Source organism: Columba livia, chromosome 3 (assembly GCF_036013475.1).
Source record: "Columba livia isolate bColLiv1 breed racing homer chromosome 3, bColLiv1.pat.W.v2, whole genome shotgun sequence".
In the NCBI taxonomy this organism is placed as follows: Eukaryota; Metazoa; Chordata; class Aves; order Columbiformes; family Columbidae; genus Columba; species Columba livia.
Genome location: NC_088604.1, coordinates 55,942,832 through 55,967,274, shown reverse-complemented (window position 1 = coordinate 55,967,274; position 24,443 = coordinate 55,942,832). Strand labels below are relative to the sequence as shown.

General features: G+C 37.6%; 1 protein-coding gene and 1 long non-coding RNA gene across 4 annotated transcripts in view; one reads left to right on the top strand and one right to left on the bottom strand.

Moving 5' to 3' along the window:
* Positions 1-766: 766 nt before the first annotated feature.
* Positions 767-8,789, bottom strand: CENPW (centromere protein W). Of its 2 annotated transcripts, none has more exons than XM_065056863.1 (3): positions 8,506-8,789; positions 3,497-3,610; positions 767-1,800 (listed from the first exon to the last, which is right to left on the bottom strand). In XM_065056863.1, the coding sequence occupies exons 1-3, from the start codon at positions 8,635-8,637 to the stop codon at positions 1,774-1,776; spliced, it is 273 nt and encodes a 90-aa protein (XP_064912935.1). In that variant the 5' UTR covers positions 8,638-8,789; the 3' UTR covers positions 767-1,773. The 2 variants fall into 2 exon arrangements, with proteins under 2 accessions (XP_064912935.1, XP_021150127.2); XM_021294452.2 differs by having other exon boundaries at positions 8,548-8,787.
* Positions 8,790-8,908: 119 nt separating this feature from the next.
* LOC110362599 (uncharacterized) overlaps positions 8,909-24,443 on the top strand; it is a 65,948-nt gene continuing 50,413 nt past the window's right edge. For both annotated transcript variants that reach the window (XR_010471354.1, XR_010471355.1), the window contains exons 1-2: positions 8,909-10,006; positions 18,253-18,324. This is a non-coding gene — a long non-coding RNA (uncharacterized LOC110362599). The remainder of the gene's footprint in view (positions 10,007-18,252; positions 18,325-24,443) is intronic.

Sequence of the window (24,443 nt, the reverse complement as noted above, 5' to 3'; positions counted from 1 at the left end):
AAAAAAAGGCACGTTCTTAACCATGAATACAGGCCAGTAACATTGTATAAAATATCTCAAAAAGTACACTGGTGGCCGACTTGAACCCTTTCTTGCCTCCCTACCCCAATGATCATCCATCTACTACATGCAAACACTCCACTAAGTTCAGAGTGGATCTTTCTCCCAGGTAAGTCAAAAAAAGAAAGTTAAAATGGACATCAAAGCAAGTTCCAAAAGCTACAGCACTCAAACGGCTGTATAATGAGGAAAGTAATGTGGTTATACAAGACTGTAAGAAAATATTTCAGGGAAAAATCAAGATAAAACATTTCCAGCAAAGGAAAATCTAGTGTTGCAGACAGTAATTACAAAGAAAAATATAAATATCTAGTCAGATCTCCTTTATTCCTGAGAACGTACTTCAGATCAGTAAGTCCAAATATCCTCTACACACGTATGTTCTCAGCTTTCTTTGTGGATTCCAAAGGAGTAAGAGAAGAACATGCAGAATAAGGAATCTAGTCAACCTTACAAGAAACAGACTGAAGAGCTATGAGTTAAGTGAAGCAGAAGATACATCCTTTCTGCATACTGTAAAAGGATGACTTTTCACAGGTTGTACAGGATTTTAAAAAGTACATGGACACGGTATGAAATTTGAAGTTCTGGCATTGCTTCAGTTTCCTTAGACTACAAAAATATTTATAAAATGCAATTATTTTTGCCAAGTTTCTAGAATATCCTCAGTAACATGTCAAACAAAATTCAACTACTCAATACACAATGCTTTTAAACATTCTTTATTTTAAGGACAGCTCACTAGGCATATGAAGGATCAGCAACCACATGTTCCACAAAACTTTATTATTAGCTCAAACTTTGAGGTTTAACTATATCTTGATTTAAAGATTTATTAAGCAAAGTGTTCAGCAGTTGTTTAAAAATGTCAGATTAAGAACAGAATACGATTTTAATTTAAAGAGATATTTTAATATAATGTACTCTTCCAGACTTCTGACACATTAGAATGACACTCACAAGCAAAGAGAAAGTAGCTTGGCACTCATGCCAGCTTATCTTCACTATTTGTAAGGGACCTAACTTCAAAAACATCCACTGTGCCAGATCTCTTCTTTTCCATAATGTGCATCTGTCCACACCAACTGAATTAGAGACCACCAACTTGTCTCATGTACCACATCAAACAACAGGCCAGCTTAACAGTTCAAAGCATGACTTAAAAATATGCATTCTTTCCCCAGAATGCAGAAGTTTTAGCCTACTTTTCAAAGTCTTTTAGAAATATTAAGACATTTATAAATAAATTGAAGCCAAGATCTTTAATACAGTAGTTTCTACAGCAATTGATTTAAAAGCCAAGATTTTGTTTAGCTAGTAAATCTGCTTTGAACTGCATAACCTATAACGAATTCAGTGAAACCTGCATTTTTATTACCGCCCTCCTTTAAAAGTTTGACACTTCTAATATGAAATTACATGTCATACCTGAAGACTGACTATGGTATAGGCATTCCTCCTTTATTACAGAAGAAATAAGGTACATCAAAAGACTTAAATTACAAGTGAGACAGATTAAAATTACACATGAAGTGGATGAAAAAATACATTTTAAGATTTTTTTTTTTTTTTCCCCCATAAACAGCAAGATACTCAGAGTCAGGAGACAGACAGTGAAACTAAATACTTCCAGAAGTGCAAAAGTTGGCTCACAGGATCTCATGTTAGTAAGAAAATGCAGAAAAATGTTTTGAATTTCCAGTGGTCTGTTTTTTAGCCTCTGCTTTTCTTTAAAATAACCTGCAAAAAAAAGAAAAAAGTATATTTATCACTGCTTTTGTCACTACAATCCAGGCAGCAGTTAGAGATCCAAAACACTAGGCTACTCAGACCAAAGGTTCAACTAGCCAAACAATTGGTTTCCTAGAGTAGAGTCGCCAAGGGTAAAAGTCTAGGGAAAAGGTTAGAAATAAAGCAAAAGCATAAATGCCATACTAGAAAGTATTGTTTCTAAACAAGAACCTTCAAAAACAATAAGTCTATAAAATAAAGGGCTTATTTTAAAAATAAATGCTAAGAAATAGCAACAGCACTCTCAAGCCCTCAGCAGATTTCTTGACGCTCATACCCCATTAGGCCTAGACAAAAAGAAGAAAAAAAAAAAATATATTTGCAGTTATACAGCTACTATGCTCTATTTTTGTTTGCAATACCTTATTTCTTTCTATATCAAGAGTGCCCAGACCCTTGGAAGGACATTTTTTGGTTTGGAGTTTAAGTTGAAAAATGAACTTCAAAGCCCAAACGGGACCATTTAAGTGTTAACATTATTAACATACAGGCAGATTTTCCTTTCTTCTCATCTTAAAAAAAAATAAATGGAGCACAAAAATGTTCAAATAATGTTAAGATTGCAGTTAAAAAGAAATTACAAATGCATAAGATTCCAACTGTAACATTCACTTGGCTACCCTACACATCCTGTATGTGTTTCTGTTACTATAGTAATAGAAAGTATAAAACTAAACATTTCACCATAGGAAAAAAAATACTGAAGATAAACAGAAGCCACAGGACCCAAATATCAGATAACACTGAGTTTTGTTCTTCCAATTTGCCCAGCAACAGCGGGTGGTTGAACAGATAACAGATTAAAGAGACTGAGATCCTTCATGAAACGTAGGTAAAGCAGACATATCGTAGTGAGTGAAGTGAGCTACGGAACACAAAAGGATTTCACTCATATTTTGACACTACTCTCTTTCCAGAGAGAGAAAGCTGAATAATACCTTCCTCCTTCCCTTCTTTTGCATGTACACAAAGCTCATCATTCTCTGTAATGTAGAGGATTCCTCCTTCACAGACATTCATACAGCAATTTTTGTTACGCTGAACTACCCACACAGCAATCCACAGTTTAATTCTCCCTTAGTTCTTTCCTTGGGGAACACAACATCCCACAAAGTATCTGTTTGTTCAAGTAGTATCCACACAATCCTGCAAGAATCCACTTCAGACATCTTTCAGGCTAAGCAGGTAAGAACAGAAGGTGTAAGATATTTAAACCTCTCTGAACTATTTCTCACCTGTTCCATAAGCTTCATTTAGATTACTGAAGTTAAGAGACCATGCTTCCTTGCTATAGTACCATCTGAAATAAAGATCCTTCAGCTTCGGAATTTGTTCCTGTTCCCTGGGCTTTCAGCCCAATGATGCTTGCTGGTAGACTATTGTGTAGATTTACCTACATATTGAAACTATGAATTTAAATACTGAATAGCCAAGAAAAATAAGGCTAAATTTAATAGGCCAAGAAGAGTTAATTTGATGTCTTGCTAAAATTGAATGAAGCCTACAATGGACTAAAGAACAATACGTTTCTGCAGGTTTTGGATTATAAATAAAAAAAAATATCAATGCTAACACAGAAAAATTTTGTATATGCTATCATAATACATTTTACCTTAAACAAAAAACACTAAAAATGCTTTATTACCTTTGCTGCAGCTATAATGTGCTCTGGTTTAATTATTCTACTTTTGTTCTCGAAAGCATTTGTCCTGGCTTCTTCTGCTAGCCGATGGAGAAACAGTAAGAAACTCAAATGCACCTTTAAGAGAGGGAAGGGAAAAAAAAAAAAAATCAAGAAGGATTCAAACTGTTATGCACAGTTTGTTTTTTTAGAGGTTCATTGTCTGAGACAGCGGATTCACGTATTAGACTGCTTCCAAATTCCTGAAAGGTGTTCTCAGGAAAACAAAGCACCTCTTGTTCAAGTCTTAATAAATTCCAAAGACATTCCTTACTGCAAGACTCCTGTAAACATAGTTTCAATTTAGCATAATTAAATCATAAAAGTGCTCTAGAAATGCTCACACAAGAGATCTAAGAGAAATCAAATCTGATTTTTCTTAGTTTTTTTAATAATAAAATCTAAATATAAAAATCAGAGATTAAGGAGCCTTTTTGCTTATTAGTAAATGTAGCTAGCTTGCAGTGACTACAATAGACTTTTAATGAACAGCAAATTCAGCTCTGCCTTATCACCAAATGGACCACAGACAAGTTCAAGGACTTCTGCCCCTTTCCAGTGCAAAGAAGCATTGACATTAATTTCTCCAGAACAAGAAATTCTCCACTGTCAGGAGGTTACATCCATTTTTTTCCTAGCACATCATTCACTTAACCTTTTTACGCAAAAAGAACTGTTAGGGCAGTATTCTGCTAAATACAGAATGCTGCTCTGCTAGTACAGAAGTAGCAAAAATTTCAGCAGGCAAGGAATTGCTCCAATTTGTACTAAAAACTGCCAACTAAAGCACCCTTGTCTAATAAGGGACCCATAATACAAACATCTTGCACTATATAGACACTATGTGAACTATTTTAGTAGTCCAGTCTGAAAATCGGTAACTGCACCTTCTGTAAATTCAGCTTTCAAAGAATATTAACTTTGTTGTAAAAAATATACTTTTTTCAATCAAGAGCTCAGAAAAATATTACTGAAATATATGAAAATTTTACTTATAAGAATTAGGTGATACACTTACTCTGCCATACCTAATCTGCAAAGCCTATAAAGATATAACAAGGAAAGTTACAAGTTAGAGTTTATAGGAAATCCTTTGGCAGTGAGTTTGCAGCACAAAGTATCTGTTAAAAGGACAGGCATTTCAATGTGCACATGACAAGAAATTTAGGGGTTTTTTTAAATCTCCTGAACTAAATGAAGTTAGCATGCAACAGATAAATTTATAAAATACTTGGCATTGTTTGGAAGTATCTACTACATTAAAAAAACAGATGTTCTCACAGATTTATTTATCAAAACATCAAAGCCATTTTTAAATTAGTCTTTAGATACACAGAAATAATCTCCAACAGAATCAAGCAGTAGCACTCAAATAGTGTTAAACATTAGAACTCTCATTATCAGACTTAACATGGAGGTTAGATTTCTGAAAACCTGGGGAGAAGCAGGAGGCGGAACAAAATCCTCCATACTTGGAAGTCCTCCTACTGAGATACCTAAAAGCATTAATTTTAAAACTGCCTTTAAAAACTGCATCTTCTCTCAGAATCACTGTACCTTTATTTCCCTGTTTTCAAAGTGAATTGCTACATATTGAGAAGCTTCTTCTAATCTCATATAGAATTAAACAGTGTCATATAACTGAAAATCAGAACACTGCACAATAGAGCACAGGTTAATAAATAATCCAGATTATTCAAGGCAATTGAGAAAGGCTAATAATAGGCAGAATGACTGAATACCATGAAGGTGACAGTGACTGACAAGTACCCAAGTGATATCACATTTGTTTAAAGACTTTCTTTTAGTATGTATTAGATTATTGTCCCTCTATATAAAAGTCTTGAACTACTAGTGAAAACCATCTTACAAATCAGGATGATTATTTCCTATCAAAGAAAGGTTGTAAAGTTTAAAAGATGTATATAAAAACCCATGACATTGCTTGCAGAGCAACTTCCACACACCTGTTCAACAGGACTAATGAACAGTAGAGACAAGCTCTGTAATTTTGTTTTGCTGCCTTAACTTCAGAACAATTCCTTAGACTGATATTTTGCCTTCCGTGTATACTTACCATTCTATGCCAATAACAAAGAAAAAAGGGGTCATTCAATGCAATACTTTAAGCTTTTTCTGCAATGTAAATACAAACCAGAACTTCTAGCATAAAACTGGATTCCTGCTTTTCTTCTGTATTTTCAAGCTAGAACAAAGTTTGCTGCTTTTTGTTCTCAGACCATTAGGAGGTTAATACCTGAACTTCAGTACTATAGTCTTTCCTTATTTTCAAAACGGGACATAACTGAATTTTAAGAGCATTGGAAAAACATTAAACACTATTCCTATCTCTTCACTGAAAGGTATTATCACGCTCCTTCAAAAAAAACAGCTTCTTGAGAAACTTTGATGAAATTCACTAGACTGTGCACAGAGAAAGATCTTATGAAACAGGTTCTGCCAATGTCAAAAAGATTTCAAAAAGAGACATGATCAAAAGAATCTGCAAAGTGAAGAAACCCTATTCGGGTATTTAACAAAAGTTTCTGAATTCTTATGTTTTTCAAAATCGTACAAACAATCCCATGAGAAGACATTGGTTTATCAAGGAAAAATAACCACTGAAGGTCAGGAAAATGAAAACAATCTGATCATAAGCCAGGCAGGCAGGCCTCCTCACTGGACTGGCAAAATGAAACATAAAGCATGGATCATCTAGGAAGACAGGCCAGAAAAGGAACTAGCCAATTCTCATATTTGCCTGCAGAAGACACAAGCACTGTACTTAAAATGTACACGGTTTCATCTTGTTAAGATAGCTACTATATGAATTTCTAAAGTATGCAATCTAATAAATCTTAAAAGGTTCATAGGGAATAAAATACACTAAAAACAATACTCTCAAAACTTGTTACTTGTCTAACTACAGGATTAAACTCCCCCCCCTTTTTATTAAAGAAAAACTCCAGCTGTGTTGATTATATACTCATTGAAATAAAAAGAGCTGTTAGCCACATACCTACTTGAAGAATATAATCGACAATCACTATCCCGTTAAAGGGTAAAGTAAAAAAGCAAAGCCTTCTAACATTGAAGGCCATTGAATTTGGCATCACCAGAAGAGATAATCTAAACTTCCACATTATTAAAACTCATTCTCATCTCATCCTTTGTGTTGTAATGAGTATTTGCATAGCCACATTTTAAGCTAGTCCAGAATGCTGTTCCTCACTAGTTTCAGTCAATTCAATTCATTGATTGTCTGAACACTAGTGCCAGGGTGAGGAAGAGATGGGAACCAACAGCCAAGATTTGGAGGGCTGTCCCACTTACTCCTTTTTGAACAGCTACACTACCTCAAAGCTAAATGAACATGACCATAGAAACACAGACCAACTGTTGCTAACAATTATAAAAATATTTATTAGTGATTGTGTGAATTTGATTAGTTGACTACCGCATTCTGCTGAGTAAGCTCTGATTTGGCGAGAGCATGAACAGCAAGAGGCCAGGTCCTCAGTCCATAAAATACTCAAAAGACAGCAAAAGCAGTAGGAAGATATCACGTTTTTAATTAGACCGATCAAAAAAATATGTACTGTTTATATTCAAATCTAAATCTTCTCACGTAATTACCATATTCATTCACATTTATCTCACTATATGTTTTTAAGTTTTGTATATTTACATTTAACTTCATATATCCAGATACCAACCTTCAAGACACTTAAAGACAGAACTTTTATATGCATATGAAACATGGAAACATATAATTCAGGTCAGGGACCATACTAATACACAGTATGAATTAAGGCTTTGAGAATCACATGCATATTAAAATAAGAGGGCATGACAGTCAAGCAAGTTAAGCCTGTTCATTCACTTCAAATAGTATTTTTTTTAATGCACACACACACACACATACAAATATATATATATATATATATATATATATACACACAACTTTTTTTCAACATGGCAGCTACCACAAGTTATCTCAAGGTCAGGTTTCCTTGTTATAGTCAAGTGATGTCTTGGTGAGACAAACTCCTCCTGTGCTACAAATCCCTTATTGCAGATCAGAAGGAATCTGGCCTTGTTGGCCTCAGCTTTTGCAACTTGTTTAATGGATCTGTTATCCCTACGCCTTTATTGAAGGTGTTTTTAAACCATGAACAGGATCCCAACGCCTTATTCTCATTAGATTACTAACAAGACTTGTCATTCCTTAGTTATGGTGAGAAATTACTTAGATGGCCTTCTACAAAAGTATAATCATTCAAGATGCCTTAACATCTTAGCAACTTCTTCATCACAATTCAGTTATTTATATCGGTCCACTCAAATTGCTCCACATAAACAACATCAGCCACATCATCCAAATTACTGTTTCTCAGTCCATCTACATCAAATTATTTGAACAGCAGTGTGTACATATAGCAACACAATATTTATGCATCAGCCTGTCCCTAAATCCCCAAACTCACCACCAGAAACTCACAGAACAGTAGCCATCAGCAAAGCAGAAACCTGCATTCACTACTTACTAGTATTTTATTGGTCAAATCAATTGTTGCTCTCCCCACAAACTTTGCCTCCTTTCTGCATGCAGAAACATTACAAATAACCTGACATCCATCCCATTACACTCAGAAACTCCAAAGTGCCCCAATGCGCACAATCCACTCGTTCATGTATTTTAAGCAATAAAACATTCCGCGACTAAATGTCCCAATTTAGGGACACCTGCCCTCAGGGAATCGGGACTGCTACAGCCACCTGCCGTCGCCAACAGCACAACTGCTCCCTCCCTGCGCTATGAGCCCAGGCTCCCCAGGGGAGCACCGTGGTGATGGAGGATGCAGCCCTCGAGCTCACCGCGCTCCCCGAGCTGCCGGGGACCGCAGCCGACGGCTTGGGGCAGGCGGGAGACTTCGGGGCCAGCGCTGAGGGGCGGAGCGGCCCGCACCCACCTCCAGGCCGCACACTCGGCGCCCGCCCCTCTCCTTCCTCACCAGCAGGTCGGCGTTCGCCGCCAGGCGTAAGTGAGGCTTGTGCTTCTTGATTATTTTCCGCAACGTGCTGCGAGGCGCCGTGCGCTTCATCCTCCTCTTCCTCTTTCTCCCGCTGAGGCCGCCGCGAACGGGCCTCAATGGCTCCCGACCGCCCTCCGCCGTTCGAATCCGCCGCCCTAGCGCAGCCGCGCGCCCGCCGTGACGCACTTCCCAACGGCCGCGGGCGGCACCGCCCCCGAGGAGCGCGCAGGGGCCACCAGCGCTCCGCGCCCCGCCCCGTCCCCCGGCCCCGCCCCTCCCCGCCCCACCGGCCCCGGCAGCGGCGCGGAGGCGTTTCCCTGGAAACCGCAAGAAATCGCAGGCGTTACGGGAGAGGCGTCCGGCGCCTCTGGCCCCGAGCGGCCGGGCCGCTGCGGGGAAAGCTGAGAGGGCAAGAGGCACCGTCCCACCTCCCCGCGCACCGCCAGCAGCGGTCCCAGCCCCGCCGCTCTCCCGAGCCCCGCGGGCGCGCTGGGCCCGGCCCCCGTCCCCAGCCGCTGCCTTCAGGGGGAAGCTGTCACGTCGCAACGACAGGGGTTGCCGGCTTAAAAGTCACAGTCCCACTGCCGGGGTTGCGGACGTGGGGTGAGAGGAGCTGCCCGAGCTGATGCTGAATTTGTAAACGGGCCCCAGGTGGACACGTTGACAGTCGCTCCCCTCGCAAGCAACGATGTGTCAAACTGCTTCCCTTGTAAGCTGACTGAAATGCAGGTTTAGCTCGGGCTTTAACAAGTTACCCAAACCTCCACCCGGGCTTTTTTTAATCCACAAGAAAGAAAATGGACGTGGCGGTTTCCTGACTGTCTTTACTTAGACTTCACATCTGGCCACTGCCACAGGCAGAGGTTTCCCAGAATGGAGGGAACATGGCACCAGTCACAGGCACCAGCACTGGCACGGTCCTGACTAAACAAGCTTCAGGCCAACAGTTGTGGATTTTAAGTTGGCAATCCTCTCCCAGGTGTGATAGGATTTATTTGCTGCAGAAGCTGAGAGAGTGGTACAACACGCTGCTTCTCTCCTTCATTGCCTTGTGTGACCCTGCGGAGAGATGTGACACCAAATGGCCTAGTCTGGGTGGACTGCAGGACTAGGAACCTAATTAGCACCACAAACCTACACTAAAATGAGCCTAGAGTGATAGTTCTGTTCTGCACATAAATCTGGATAAAATACAGCATTAGTACAAATGTGGCATTGACTTAATTGTACACAGAAACACACGCTCATTCTGAAATCAGCCACCACTTTAAAGTGTCATCCTTTCTCTAGCATCTGTCCCTACACTTCTGTTTCAGCTGACGGATGCTGCTGACTGAAATACAGGTTTCCCCACAGAGGGGCCCCTGTAGCTTGGCATTCTCAGTGTATTTGGACTGTGTGTACTTAGTTGGAGAAGGGGTCAGGATTTCATACTGAGGTATGGAGTTTTTCAGCATATTTATTAAGTTTTTTGTTTTCTTTGGCCTATGAGATGTTTGCAAATTTAAATGTTAAATCAATAAGATAAATATTTTGGCTTAATATATTCAAAATTATCAGCACTCAGATATGAATCGGTTTTATTGAAGTATGCTCTTAAATGTGTATGCTTTGGTATTTTAGTTTATTTTGCTGTATGCACAAAAACATAGTCCAAATAGCAGTATGATGTCTGACAGCAGGAGAGAATTTAAGATCTCCAATTCTTCGTACTCTGTCAGATATTTGAAAATCATGCTTTATTCTTTCAGCTTTGACTGTCACTTGCCATTAACTGTCAACAGCGATGCAGATCTTAAAATCAGGGTCTTAACTTTTCTCTGTGAATGAATGAGCACACTCAAACATAGGGATTTTTTTCTGCAGTTTAATAGTAATCATAGTTAATAGCTCAGCAACACCGCTAGAAGTAAACATTTGTTTTTTCAGTTAACTAAATGGCTGTGACTCAGGAGGTACATGGAGTCATATACTGTAATGCCCATAATATGCACATAGAAACTTGCATTGGGAACAATAATCCAGCATGACAACAGATTCCAAGCTGGGGTAAATCAGTAGCTCCATTGGACCTTACTGCAGCTGAGAATTGGGCCTTGGAGTCCCACACTGTCTATGGGGAACTGGTGTGGGCAAGCTTTTTACAAACTATCAGTTACAAAAGTACCTCTGCTGTAGGTCTAAAACTATTAAAACGCATCTACAAATTTGAAACTGTGCAGTGATCTGCATAAAATGACAGATGTTGCGACTAACTATATCTTTAGTCATGTACTTGCTATATAGACAATGACTGAATACTAAAATCTACTATTAAGTCTGATACTTGTAAACTTTTGTCCGTTCTGTTAGTTTTATATTCCTACTAGGCTAGTATTTGATTTTAGCCACAGAAAATAATAATTTAAAGTGCCATCTCAAATCTAGTCATTTGTCAGATTTCTTTTTTTCTTATGTTTTGAAAATTATGACATTAGTTACTGCAAGTAATCGATAAGAGATTCAATGTAAAAATGTTAAATTTTCTGATTTACTGAACAAACTTGATTTCAATAGCTAAAATTTCTCCTTTAATATATATTTTAATTTCTATCAGTAAATATTTCTGTATATATGATTTTTGAATAGTTTAATTTTAACACAGGAATATTGTAGGACAAGAAAAAAATATATTGCTGTACATTATGCATTACTATGGAAAAACTGATTTTATAAGTTAACTAAATGACTAAATTTCCTAAAAATCCCTACTGTTTAAATGATTTTATTTGTATTAACACATGGATTAATGATTACATTAGAACATCATAGAAACCTGCAAACTCACATTATGTTTCTGATTTTGAACATGATATTTTTCTGTCCTCCTGTTAGAATCTGTAATGTTCTGGTATAATGCTACTATGAAATAAATTTTAAACAGCTAAAAGAATAATGCAAAATGTATTTTAAATGAATTCTGGAAAAGCTGGAATTGTTAATTTTGTCATGCTCATGCAGCTTTATAAAAAAAGGCAATTCTGTGCCTTATAAGCACATTTTCATGTTTTGCCTGTTCAAGAGCTGTAGGAGTTTTGCATCCATTTTCTACAAGCAGTTACTGTCTTTACAGATAGTATTTCAAGAATTTCGTGTTTTTCGCTTTATAACTATTGCAGTTTTTAAGCATACATTCGTTCATTTTGTGAACTGCATGTGTTTCATGGCTTCATCTGCCACACAGAATCTTCCCAGTTTTCCAGCAATACCGAACTGTGTTTCAGAACTAAATACATCATCTGATACCGACGATAAGAGCTAGAAAAATTCAGCAACTAAAATGCCACCATCCAGGTCTGTCTTCTTCAAGAAAATAAACAACCTTTGTGATGTTTTTGAGTAAAGGCAATTTCATTTACATTATTTTGTCAGTTTTGCTTACAGACTATATGGGTTTCTTGAAAACAATTCCATACACTTCAGTGACTAAAAAGAGGCCAGTCTTGGGGCCATCACTGCTGAACTGCAAACCAGTAAACATTTTGTTCTCCATTTCTGCAAGGAAAGAGATTAATTTAAAGACTAATTTTATCCACTCCGCTAATACACTGTAAGTTGAAACAAGGGTAATTTTTGGAACTTAATTGAAAAGCAGTCTTAACTTGTTAAATTGTCTCACCCAGCCTGTCCTTTGTAACTATTAGTTTAATTATTTTGTTTCTGGATTTTGACATTGTCTTCAGTCAGACTCTTCATCAGTTAATAATTTTAGAGTCAGCCTTCCCAAAGAATGCTGGAGAGTTCCATTTTAAATGTGTGATGTCTTGAAATTAATAATTACGTTTCATAGATTCTTGCTAAGCCAAAGGTCGCTCGTTTTCTTCTCTAGTCAGATAGAGACTGTTAAATACTTTTTGGTGCTAATCCAGTTTCAGGGGTTGATGAAAGACTTTGAAACTTATCCGGGATGTGAATGTCAAAGCCTAAAATCTTTTGATGTTGTCTTCAGTGATGAAAAGATATCTCTAAACCAGAACATAACAATTCAGCAAAAGTAAACTCTTCTATAATGTAGTTGATAGGTTTGATCATAGTGGTTGGAGTACACAGACTGACTCTCCTGTTACATCTGTATATTCCTTCTATTGTATATATGATAATTCAGGTGTGGTTGAATACTTTTGTAGAGAAACAGGAAAAAAAAGACTACAAAGGAGCAAATTATATGTCTTCCTCTCCTCTGTGAAACTTAAGTAAATCTCTTGCTTGAAACAGAAGGTGAAAATGGCAATTTTAACAAGAAACTTTTCTCTTGTGGCTGTCACTATTAGTATAATGGCAATAAGTTAGTTGCAGTAGTAAATACTGGAACCTCAAAGGTGTGTTTGGCATTCACCTTTTATTTTCATGAGGAGAAGAAAGATGCCTCTATGATCAATTACTTTTTAATTTATTTTTTTTTCTTTAATTTAGCACTATTTCTATCTGTTTTCAGGCCAGGTGTTGAATAGTGAAAACGGGAAATGCAAAACGCCGTAAATTAAGTTTGAAAATCAGACTGCTGATTTTATGCTTCAGTTTCGTTTTTCAGGACATTCTATATATCAGCTCTCTGTATACCAAGCTGTGAAGAGCCTGCCTAAAGTCAGTTGACTTCCACAGGCCACACACTGTCTCCCTCTCGTAACTGTTGGGATTGCATTCATTAAAAAAGTAAAGGCATATAAATCACAGCTTAGCCATCGCTCTTACCTTCAGAGATATTCCTCATGCACTTGACATGCCATCAACTAAAGGTGTATCAGTTTTTCTTTTTTTCAGTAATTTAATGCAGGATGGCATTGATGTATATGTCCAATACTTTATTTAATTCTGTAAAAGAAAATTATTTATTTTAGGTGTTTCCAATGAAATCCATAAAGATGAATAAATAACACCAGAAATAATTACTTCAGATAGAGACTTTGCCTGTGCTTGTGTAACTTTTCTCATTACTTTTTTAGATTTTTACATTTTTTGCATTTTGCTCCTGAGTCTACTACACCCATTTAATGCCAGTCATATTTCCTCCTCCAAACTCCAGAAGGAACAATGTTATCCTTTGCAGATGTCATGCTTTCCACAAGCACATCCAAGCCAGAAGGATCTTCCAGTACCTCTACCCTAATCAGCTAACCCAGACCTGCCAAAAAGACCACTGTCTCTGAGAAGCTTTCCCAAACTTAAATGATATTCTGAAAAGAACCTGTTGTCTACCTTCCAAAAATATGTTTTATGCAAGTGTCTTACAAACAGAGGAGAAAGGAAAGGGCAACACTCAATGACATTCCCTGCGATCTTTACTGAAAACTGGTCTAGTAACTTGTTTAATACTAGTGGCCACCAATAGAGAACTCAAAGAGAGATTAATAGATGGATACGTATTACTCAACTGCCAACTTTTAAATTATCAGGGAGGGTAGTTCAGAGGTGTTGACCACAAGAAGGCCTGACCCTGATTCCTTTTCTTCACTTTGTTTTTCACATGAAGGGCAGCAACTCATTTTAGTCTCACTAGAAGAGACGTTAGCTTTCACCTTCCACAAGGACCAGGTTTTTTCCCCATTGACTTTCCCCATTGACTGTGGAATTTGCCCCAGTGGCCCTGATGATGGATTAAAGCCAACTGAATTCAGAGAGAACCAATAAAGTGGCAGACAGGTTAGGTTTCAGATGAGGGGAACTGATTGCTGACTGCTTAAATTTCACTTCATGTGACGGTAGTCAAGCCATAATATTACTGTTATATGTGAACATGATAGAAGGATAGCAGCTATAGTGGAGCAATAATTTAAATATTGGCTTTCAGCTGCATGGAATACACCTCTAACACAATAGGAGTGGTCCTTAGTGCACAAAGTTGGCACGTATTCTGCAGTCATGAAGAGGTGAGAGGGAAAAATTAAGTATTTTTTATGTATTTCTTTTACCATCATAGCCAATAAGGGACTTGAAAAAGAACATTTCAGATAAAATATGAGTAATTCAGAATAGGCTGTAATCAGAATATATTTTCCATACAGATATTCAGAAGTGAAGAGGTTAAGTGCCAAAAGGAACATGCAGTCACCTGAGAATGAAGCAATGTAGTTTATGCCAAACAGTTTACCACAAATGTTTCCTTAGTGCTCAGCCTTCTTTAGCGAGCAGACATAAAATCATTTGTCTTCAAAAAGAGAAAAAGGAGAAAAAAAGTGATTGAAAATTTTAATTGCAGTTCTATATTGGTAAAGAATAAACATTCCGGAGAATGACAAAATTACTCTTTCTGTCATTACGGAAATGCTTACATTCCTTTTGAATGCACAGAAATCTTCCTGAATGTGGTTCTATGTCATGCTTTTTTTAAAATTTGCAAACACCTTTTTTTTTAAAGAAGAATAATAAGCAAAATATAAAAACTTCTGAAATTATTCCAGATTGTATTGAGAATCAGTAGCTTTCTGAATGTACCTAAATGAAAAAGATAAATTTTAAAAAATTTCTGCTGCTGTAGTGTAGACAAGGGAAAAATACTTCTTCGGAGAATATGGTGAAGTGTATGAATAACTAAATCCTTTTCCTTTCGGCTAGTTAACTGCAAATTTTATTCTTAGGAATGTAGGTTTGAGGCTTTTTAAAATATCCTGCTATATAGTGCATGAAAAGAGGCTTCAAACATAAATTATCCATCAAGCTAAAAATTCTTTTATTAGCTTAGATTCATTTTGCGTTCTGGGGACGATAACATTTGCAGTTTCATATGTTATTAAATGGAAGTGGTAGTTTACAAAGTGAAAGATACTGTATATGCTTCTTCTAATGTAAACCGACACCAGTAACTATTGCTTAAATAAATGCAACTTTGACCACAATTTTGTAAATAAACAACTGCTGATACAATCTTTTTCTTTTCCTACAGAACAAACACACTTTCTTCAAACAATGCTTGACACCAAGAAAAATAGTGAGGGCATAATGCTTCAGGTTAATAAAACTAAAAGATAGTAGCTGTAGCTGCAGCCTTGCACAGAGGCAAGATGCTGATCTCTGCTGTGAAAAACTGCATTGGAGCCTTAGCATAAGAATAATCGTATTGTCTGTGGACAAGAGAAGCCATATCGATTTTTCTTCGTCTACCCCAAACTGCTGTGTAAGCCTGTTGTTAAAACAGGAAATGTTCGTGGAAGCACAGTAGCTAGTAGAACTGGTTTAATAAATGGAGGTACCATACTATTTTTCTAGACACATTGGAGCTACCTACCTGAGCTTACGTAGTGTAACTTAACTACCACAAAGCTAAGAAAAAAGTCTGTTTTAAGCTGAAAGTCTCACTTCTTGCATCAGCACAAATACAGTTGTTAAAAAAGTAAACCCAGAAAAACACAGAGTGAATCATAACACAAATGCAGTATTTTTTTGAAAGAGCATATTGTAATGTTAGCTGGAACACCTGGAAAACAGAAGCCAACTCTAAGGTCTCTCACCTTTGTCCCATGAACTGCAGATAGGCATTTTGTATTTAGACTACCTAGCCTGAATATTAGCAAAGATGAAGCTTGGTTTTTCAGTCTACAGTGATGTTCTTAATGGTAAATAAGGTTTCTGTGGGGGCTTTTAAGTACCTTTACCTGGGTAGGGGCTGTGCCTCTTTAACAGCACCAGTGATGCACCAGCTTCCAGATGTGCTGTGAAACAGTTCCCTTGGAGCCTCAGACTGCTTCTAGTTACCATCCTGACTGATGGCACTTTGCCCGTATACAAACCAACTACTCAGTGCTGCTATTGAACAATACAGAAGGAAACATAAAATTGCTGTTCAGAGGCAGCTCTTTGTCTAAAAACCTGGCAGGTATGCGCTTTGTCAGATATTTTTAAATAGTAATACATTCCTATTGAATACTACCCTGCCTTGTAGAGTAAATAAAAATATGCTTACGCTTGACAACAGGATATTTTTTTCCAGCATGTTTTTCAAACTGGTCTGAAGGTATTTACTGTTTTGAAAGATGTGTTTGCATCTCTCTAGCATTCTTCTCACTTTTATCTGACGATGTAGTGACATCACTAGGTCTACTCATATGTGCGAAGTGTCCTGGAAAAGAGCCATTGGGAGAAAGAGAAAAAAAAACGTGCAAGAATATGGAAAGCTGCACCTAGACACAGTTCTTTCGAGAGCGGTTCTAGTGTAAATGTCATTTGGTTGAAAGCCCATACTCATTGGCATGCTCAGCTGTTTTGCAGTGCTACAAGTAAGCAAAACAGCTGTAAACCTAGCTTAACTCTCCAATTAAGCTGAATTTATGACATATTTACAATACCAGTGCAGAACAAAGCAGCTGGAAACAACGAGTAGTTCTGATCCTAACAATCCCTTTTTAGGCTTTATTTGGCATTCCTTAGTCAGGCAAAAGTTTGCCAGTTTGTCTAAGATTAAATTTAGAGGCCTCTGAGAGGCCTCTGAAGATTAAACAAAATTATACCGTAGAACACATGTTCATAAATGCATAGACTTTAAATGTTTCTTTGTAATATTATATTTTGAGCAGATTAATCCAATTTGGGTGCCTTGTGAACTCAGAACTCTCACTGATTTTGATAATTACCCGGATTGCATTTTAATTAGTTTTGTCTATTACTTTTTTTTTTTTTTTTTTTTTTACAAAGGAGTAAATTGATTCATATTTGCAAAATAAATTTGCCAATTGCCTTCTGCCACCATTCTTACACTCATGGATTCTATGTGTGAATAACAAATCTTCATTTGCCCTTAGCTACAAGGGTCCTGAAATACAGTTCCAAAATATGTATGACTGTATAAAGAAGCCACAGGTATCAGTATCTTGATGTACAGCTCATAGCCATACTGCTTTTCCTTGTGATTGCCAGCATGTAGGACAATTTGAAATAGTTATCATTTTTTTTTTTTTTAATCTGTTATTTGTGAATGAGTTGCATTTAGTAGACCCAAACAGCAGAATCTGGTTGTTCATTCAAAATAAGACTCTCCTTTTCGATCTTGTAGGCTAGATCTGTACCTGTGAGTATAACGCAAGGCCTAGTCTTGGGTCTGAGAGCAAGAGGCATGCTACACCTCAAGTAGCTATGGCTAAATTCTCTTCTCCCTAAATATAGGGTGATCTAGTCAATCCCTACTGTTGGTGACAAACTCTACCATGCATAATCCTCTGGGCCGTATCCAAAAGTTGGCTTGTTGGCTCAGGCCAGAGCTGTGCCTGCAAGTCTCATGCTATGGATCTCCTCCGTGCTTGGAGACTGTCCTTACCACTGACCTACAACATCAGCTGCTTGTGCTTTTTCTTTCTATTCCTGAATTATGCTGCGTTTGCTGTGGCGACAGTATTTCAACAGGCAGAATGGGAAGTATAATAGATGTCTCTGCATGTCCACAGCCTGGTGGCTGGGTCATGCTTCTGGGAGGTGGGGAATGAAGTCTTCAGCCCCAAAATTTACTGAGGATCATTCTCCCAAGAAAAATATACTCACCACAAAGTAGACTGGTTGTCACAACTGGCACAACCAGTAGACTGGTTGGCAATCAGGGATGCAGGGTCTGATCCACAGGCACTGTCCTGCACTTCAGCAATTGTAAACAATTATTTTTGCTTGTTTGTTGTTTTGCCATGTTTTTTGTTTGACAGTATCCACTGTGTAATCTGTTGTCAGGTTTTAAGCAGAGCTCAGAATTGTGCTGCATGACACTCAAAGAGTTGCTTGATGTCAGGGGGCAAGCAAAAGGTAAGAAATTTATTCAATCTTCCATGAAATAGTTTCATTTCAAAATTTGACTTTACCTTATTCCAATAGGAAACAATAGTGCAATCGCACAGCAACACAATTAAACATCCAAGTAGATGGCTACAAGTCTGAGCATAAATTAATGGGAAAATATTTTCTATGTATAGCTTTACATATGAGAGATCTGAATTCTCCTAGCATCAGTGTCTGGATCCAGAGTTTTAATTTAGATTGTGTTCCCCTGGGGATGCTGTTCCATACATATATAAGACTGAATTTAGCAATGAAATGGGAACTTTTGCACAAGATTGGGTTGGGAGTTTTGTCTTTGGGAAGATTCTATTCCAGATTTCCAGTTATAGCATTTCTCTGATAGCCTGAAGTCTGCAATATATGAGTGTGCTGTATTATACACAGTTCTGACTGAACCTATCAGGAATATGAATTACTATGTGCATAACTAAATGATAAATGCAGTTTTATACAGAATTATCTGTATTCTGGCATATAATAAATAAGAGGAGCCAAATACATGCATTAATATCACAAATGTAATTTTTCCAGTGTCAGCCCTGTTTTGTCTATTATCTGTTCAGGTCAACAAATCTACACGCATATGAACAGAAAACCCTCTCCTTAGCACGCTTCCTGAAAGCCATTGCTCCACACAGATAGAACATATAGATCCTTTTCCAAATCTAAATGATATTTTAATACTTTATTATGTTTTTCAATACATGAAGAGCAACGTGTGATCCCAAATATTCCTCCAATCTTTAAAGTTTAATAAGCATTTGAAAATTATTAGTGAAGTTCTCACCCTATGCCTATGCATAGGGATACTTTGTGGAGGGCTAACTTTTCTACTCCCTTTTTAACTCTTCCATAAGGGAAAAAATTAATAGATTTTATTGGGTAGTTTTTAATCACTTCCAGTAGTCTTTTCATATGCTTGAATTTTCCTCTTTGATGCAAGCAATGAAAGCTACAAATACAACTTCAGACATAAAATGCCCATGACATCTAATTTGGTGTCTCAGAGACTTGGACCTTTTCAGTTGATACAGTTCTATAAAGCAACGTGCTCAGAAGTTAGTGAGATATAAGTTTAATAAACATTTATGTCTTGCATTTCCTGTCAATAAAGTTGATATTTGAAATACAAAAAATCTTTCTTGTTATTTGAATAAAGGCTTCAGTCTGCAAATGAATCAGAATATTTTCTGAATTCTGTAGGATTAGTTGCAACCTTAGCATCTATTATCTTTGTAAACCACTGTCTTCACTGTGTAATATGTTAAATAAATACAGCTTGTCTTTTACAAGATGTCTTCTCCCATTGACTGCCAAATGTTAAAAAAAGAATCCTAAATAGCTACATGAATAGTTGTCCACTTACTCCAGAGATCAGTAAAATGTTTGGCAAGGAAAACATGGACTGAGTACTAGCACTCATTCACACGTCAAAGCCAAAACAGAAAGCATAGTTCATAGAGGAGTGCAAGGACAAGAGTGCTAGAAAGGCATTCTTGCAAATACGTGCTACAAAACTGTACCACTCTCCGCCTTCTCTGCTGCTTTCATATGTGCAGCTCAACTACATTTTGGTAAAACAGTGTACTCCAGTGCAACTCAGGAATGTGGATGTCTTCTCCTGTGAACCGACTCAGAGCCAAACACGAACCCCTGTATCAGTGCGTGGACATACTGCACAGCTGGAGGAGCAATTGCAGCTATTAAGAAAAAGCATGTGTTTTTCCTACCGGGTTATCTAAAAGCTTGATTTGTAGTGTGAAAGTGTGTTTAAAACATTATTTTGACCACATTAAATTTTGCAAACTGAAGACAATGTCAATTTAATGGTGATGTTCAGTCTCTGAGGTCTTAACTGAATGACATACAGTCAAAAATAGGTGATTAGTTCAAAATCAAGTTGTGTAAAGGTCTGGAAATTTAAGTCACTGCCTCACACTTGGGTACCCCCACACTCAGAAAAAGTGATGTGGAGAGCCAAACAACTTAACAATCCTCTATTACCTGCCTAAAAAGGTGTCAGGAGTGCATATTGTACTATCAAAATTTCTGTCTAGAGACAGTCTGAGTTGTATAGAGTTGATCATGGGCAGGTGGGAAAAGAAGAAAGGAGGAGGACAAAAGAAGTTCTCCCACCCTCAAGGTACCAATGACAGCTTACCTCACCTCATATTCCCCTGAACTGCAGATTCTGCTGAAAAAAATGCTGGAGTATATAACAGGGGCAACACCGTACAGGCAGGAGTCTGTAAGTCTGTGCGGTCTCAGGGGCATGAGCTCTATGGGCTGGGCATTCACTGCATGTGATTTTTTGTCAGGGCTGCCTTGAGGTGTGTGAGACACTGTTTGTGCAGGCATGGGAGCATATGTAGATTTTAGGGAAATGGGATTTCAAAGAGACACCTTAGACATTCACATACGTAAAATCTAATTATTTTCTAAAATTGGAGGGGAATTAATTCTGATCTAAGTTTCCAATTTAAAAATTACAATAAATAAGAAGCCAGAATAGTTCTTAATTCCTTCTGAAATAAGCAAAATTGAAGGTGCTTCAATCCTTTTGTAAAATCTAGTCCTTTTTTTCCCACACACACATACATCGATGGCTGTAGCACTTATCAGACCCTTACAAACAAGTATCTAGGCATCACAAAACTGCAATAAAGTTGATACAGAAATCTCAGTCCTCACTTTGCAGACATGTTAACTGACTCTAAGATATTAGGACCAAACTGTTACCCTAAATCCAAATACCTGTAGACATATTTAATAACAAACAGGTGATGTAAGAATTATCAGAACCAAAAATACCAAAGAACTACTTAAGGTCTGTGGAGATAGATGCCCAAGTCTGAAAACATTGTTTAAGTTCTTGCTTAGTTTCCAAACACTTAAACCATGCATAGTAATATTTATTTATCTGAATGTGTTTGCAGACACTTGAATTTGTTAATTTTTTAGACTGTTTTTCCATGAGACAAAGTTACCTCTTTCAGTAGATATACCTTTTGCTTCTAGAAGAGGAGATACTTCTGGGCTAACAAATTTCCATTCAATAATGCATGAATTTTCTTCTTAGGAAGCTAGATAGTTTTTCCATCACTTATACTTCAGTATTTCTGAAACCAGGTGTTAATTTTCAGGGGGATAGGAGGTTTCCAAGCAGCTGCCAGGACTAATATAGCAGCCAGCAGTAAACGCTGAATAAGCTTAGGTACAAAATCTATACCATCTGGTTTAAGGAGTCCCCAGCCAAAAAATGTGAGGCCAGTACTTTTCATGTCCAGAAATCTTCACGTTCATTGGGAATTGTGAAACGAATCTTACCTTTGCCTTACCTTTCAATTCATAGCCCGGAGGAAGATTCAAATAACAGTCTTAAGAAAACATTGCATAACTGTATAATGGGAAACTAAGTGATGTGCTCAGGTTTCATAATAAGAAAGATGAACACTATTTGACAAGATGAGATCAAAGTCCTTGGTCAGCCTCACAGTCATCTGGTTCTACAAGCTGCTGTTTCTCAAAGTCGATGATAGCTACTGGTTCTCAACACAGAAACAAAGTTCCTCAGAGGAATAGTCTCCCTACACCAGAGAGTCAATAAGAAGATTCAAAATGAAGCCCTTCAGGTTTGATTTAAGACCAGGGAAGTAAGGAATGAGCTCCATTTTGTCTGCCAGTGGGGAAATACTTCTGGTTCCTCTAGGTGTCTGAAGAGATCAGCTATGTTTTACATTAAAAACTGCTATACTGAAAATTTTGGTAAAAGAGTAACTTAAAAGAGACTTGGTTCACAGACATGAGTTTGAAGGCATAGATATGGCTTGGGCCACTCTAGAGATACCCAAGGAGATGCAAGCAACAGAACTTCCACTGAAGAACTGTGGAAAAGGAGTGTTTCCTGCAATTTTTAATGTCCCAAGCATTTCACCTTCTCTCTCAGTCATTTACAACTATACATAATCCACAAAGTCACTTGTTATCAAGGCCCTGAAGCTGTCGTCCCATCTAAAGAGTCATTAATATCTCTTAGCTTCTTATGTCTGGGTTATATATAAAAAATAGCATATCATAAGAAACCATGCAAGCCTATTTTTCTTTTACTATCATCACTGCTTTCAACACACAGATTAAATCATTGCTTTAACTAGATGATTAAACCCTGTTGAGAAGGGACTGCCATGTTACTGTACTTGGCTAAAACAGAGTATAATGATAGTATCCATAGACACTATCACAATGGAGATAAAACAGCAATGATAGTGCTGTTGCATTCCTGGTAACCATGGGTTTGTCTGTACTGCTGTATGGCAGCTTAGAATTGCTCTATGGTCTGATCTAGCAGCAGGTTTAACTGGAGACACTTTCAAAGGTGGGCGGATTAATGCAGATCAGACTAAACTGAGTCAGAAAAAGTATAATTTTAGAAACCTGATGTTTTCTCTCAGCACTAATCTCCAGAAGACTTAATGTTCTGAGGATTCATTCTCATTCCTTCGTGGCTAAGAGTCAAAATATTTTTTGTATCTGTGTCTAGTAATAGTAAAGTGGCGATCCTTCTGATCATATACACTGCAATAGCATTTGATCACAGAATTCAGCCAGAGGGCATTCTTAATTAACAATTTCACACAACCAGACTATATTATAATGCACTGTGAATAATTGTTTCAGTAAAGGCAGTGATTTTGCTGTGCTCCTGCCCTGGAACAATAGTGCTAGTATAAATCCCAAGATAGCACTCAATGTACTTTAAGAGAGAACTTTAGTCACCTTAAAAATATTTCAAAGGCTATGGCCCAAAGTTCCACTTATCTCTGAATGTATGATAAATTGTTGATCCACAGATAGAGAAGAGTCCTCTGTATCACATCCATGAAGCATCTGTAAGTGATAACTTAAGCAAATGTAGTGCAACAAAGCACACATCAAAATACTGACCAGTCACTGGCTAACTGACCTCTATATTCCAGAGCAGTGTCCTCACCCTTGAAGCTGTAGGCTCCATACATAAAAAGCAGGACTAGTCCACAGACCAGAAAACCATTTAAAGAACAGACACGCCACCAAGTTCAACCAAATCCAACAGGCTTTCCTGTTACTAATTTTCATCTATTTCAATATTTAATGTATTTAATAGGATATTCTCATTTGACTGTTTCTCAAAGTTCAGGGGCTAAATCATACCAAAAGTATGGTTTAACTCCCAAAATTCCCAAATCACTTTTAATACCAGAGAGAAAATACTTCAGTGAAAGCAAGTACATGCACAGCATCTGTCCAAGAAGAAGCAGCAGCAGAAATTCTATCACTCACTCTTCTTCAGTGTTAACAGCCTGAGGGAATACACTCTGGAAATCAATTTTCTTTTATGGAAACTTGGTGTGGGTAGTTGCTTGATGTGATCAGCTTCTGTATGGCCCAGATTCAACAAGACACTCAAAAGTGTGGCTGACTTTATTCTTGTGGGTATTTAGGTATGTGCTTAACTACCTTGCTGAATTGGGGTTTATGTTAGGTCATAAGTATTTACTAGGTCAAACATCCAGGCTAAAATTGTGTCTGTTTTTCCTAGTTACACCAGAGATAAGTCCAGTCACACAATGCATATGGAAGTGCCTGCAATGAATTTTTCTGGTGATGTTACCCAAGACAATGGAGAATACGTTCTTGTTTTGTTGGAGAAGCATATAAAATTGCCTCCTCAGTATAGACTCTGCAGACTGCTGAGAGGATCATTTATACGTGGGCCAAACTTCAAATATACAAGATAACAGAGTAACATTTTATTTAAATATTTATGCTGCTGTAGTATCCAGAAGTTGAAGCCAGACTTATGACCTATTGTATTAGGCACCACAGAGAAACATGAGGTCCCTGCTCCAAGTAATTTACATTCTTAAGAAGCATTGCATGCCCAGGCTGAGTAATTGGAGAGCCATACATTTGCCACAATGAAACACTTACCAAGATAAATCAAAAAGCAGATAATTTAGGAAGGAAAAATTAAGTGCATGACTGCTTTCTTCCTCTTTAAACTCTGGCTACTGGCCCAGACATCAGCCTATCTAACCCACAAGTGA

Coding starts and splice junctions, on each gene's coding strand:
- CENPW (XM_065056863.1), bottom strand. CDS start 8,637: ATGAAGCGCACGGCGCCTCGCAGCACGTTGCGGAAAATAATCAAGAAG. Junction 3,611..8,505: donor GCCGAGTGTGCGGCCTGGAG/GTGGGTGCGGGC, acceptor CCTCTCTTAAAG/GTGCATTTGAGTTTCTTACT. Junction 1,801..3,496: donor ACATTATAGCTGCAGCAAAG/GTAATAAAGCAT, acceptor TTTTTTTTGCAG/GTTATTTTAAAGAAAAGCAG.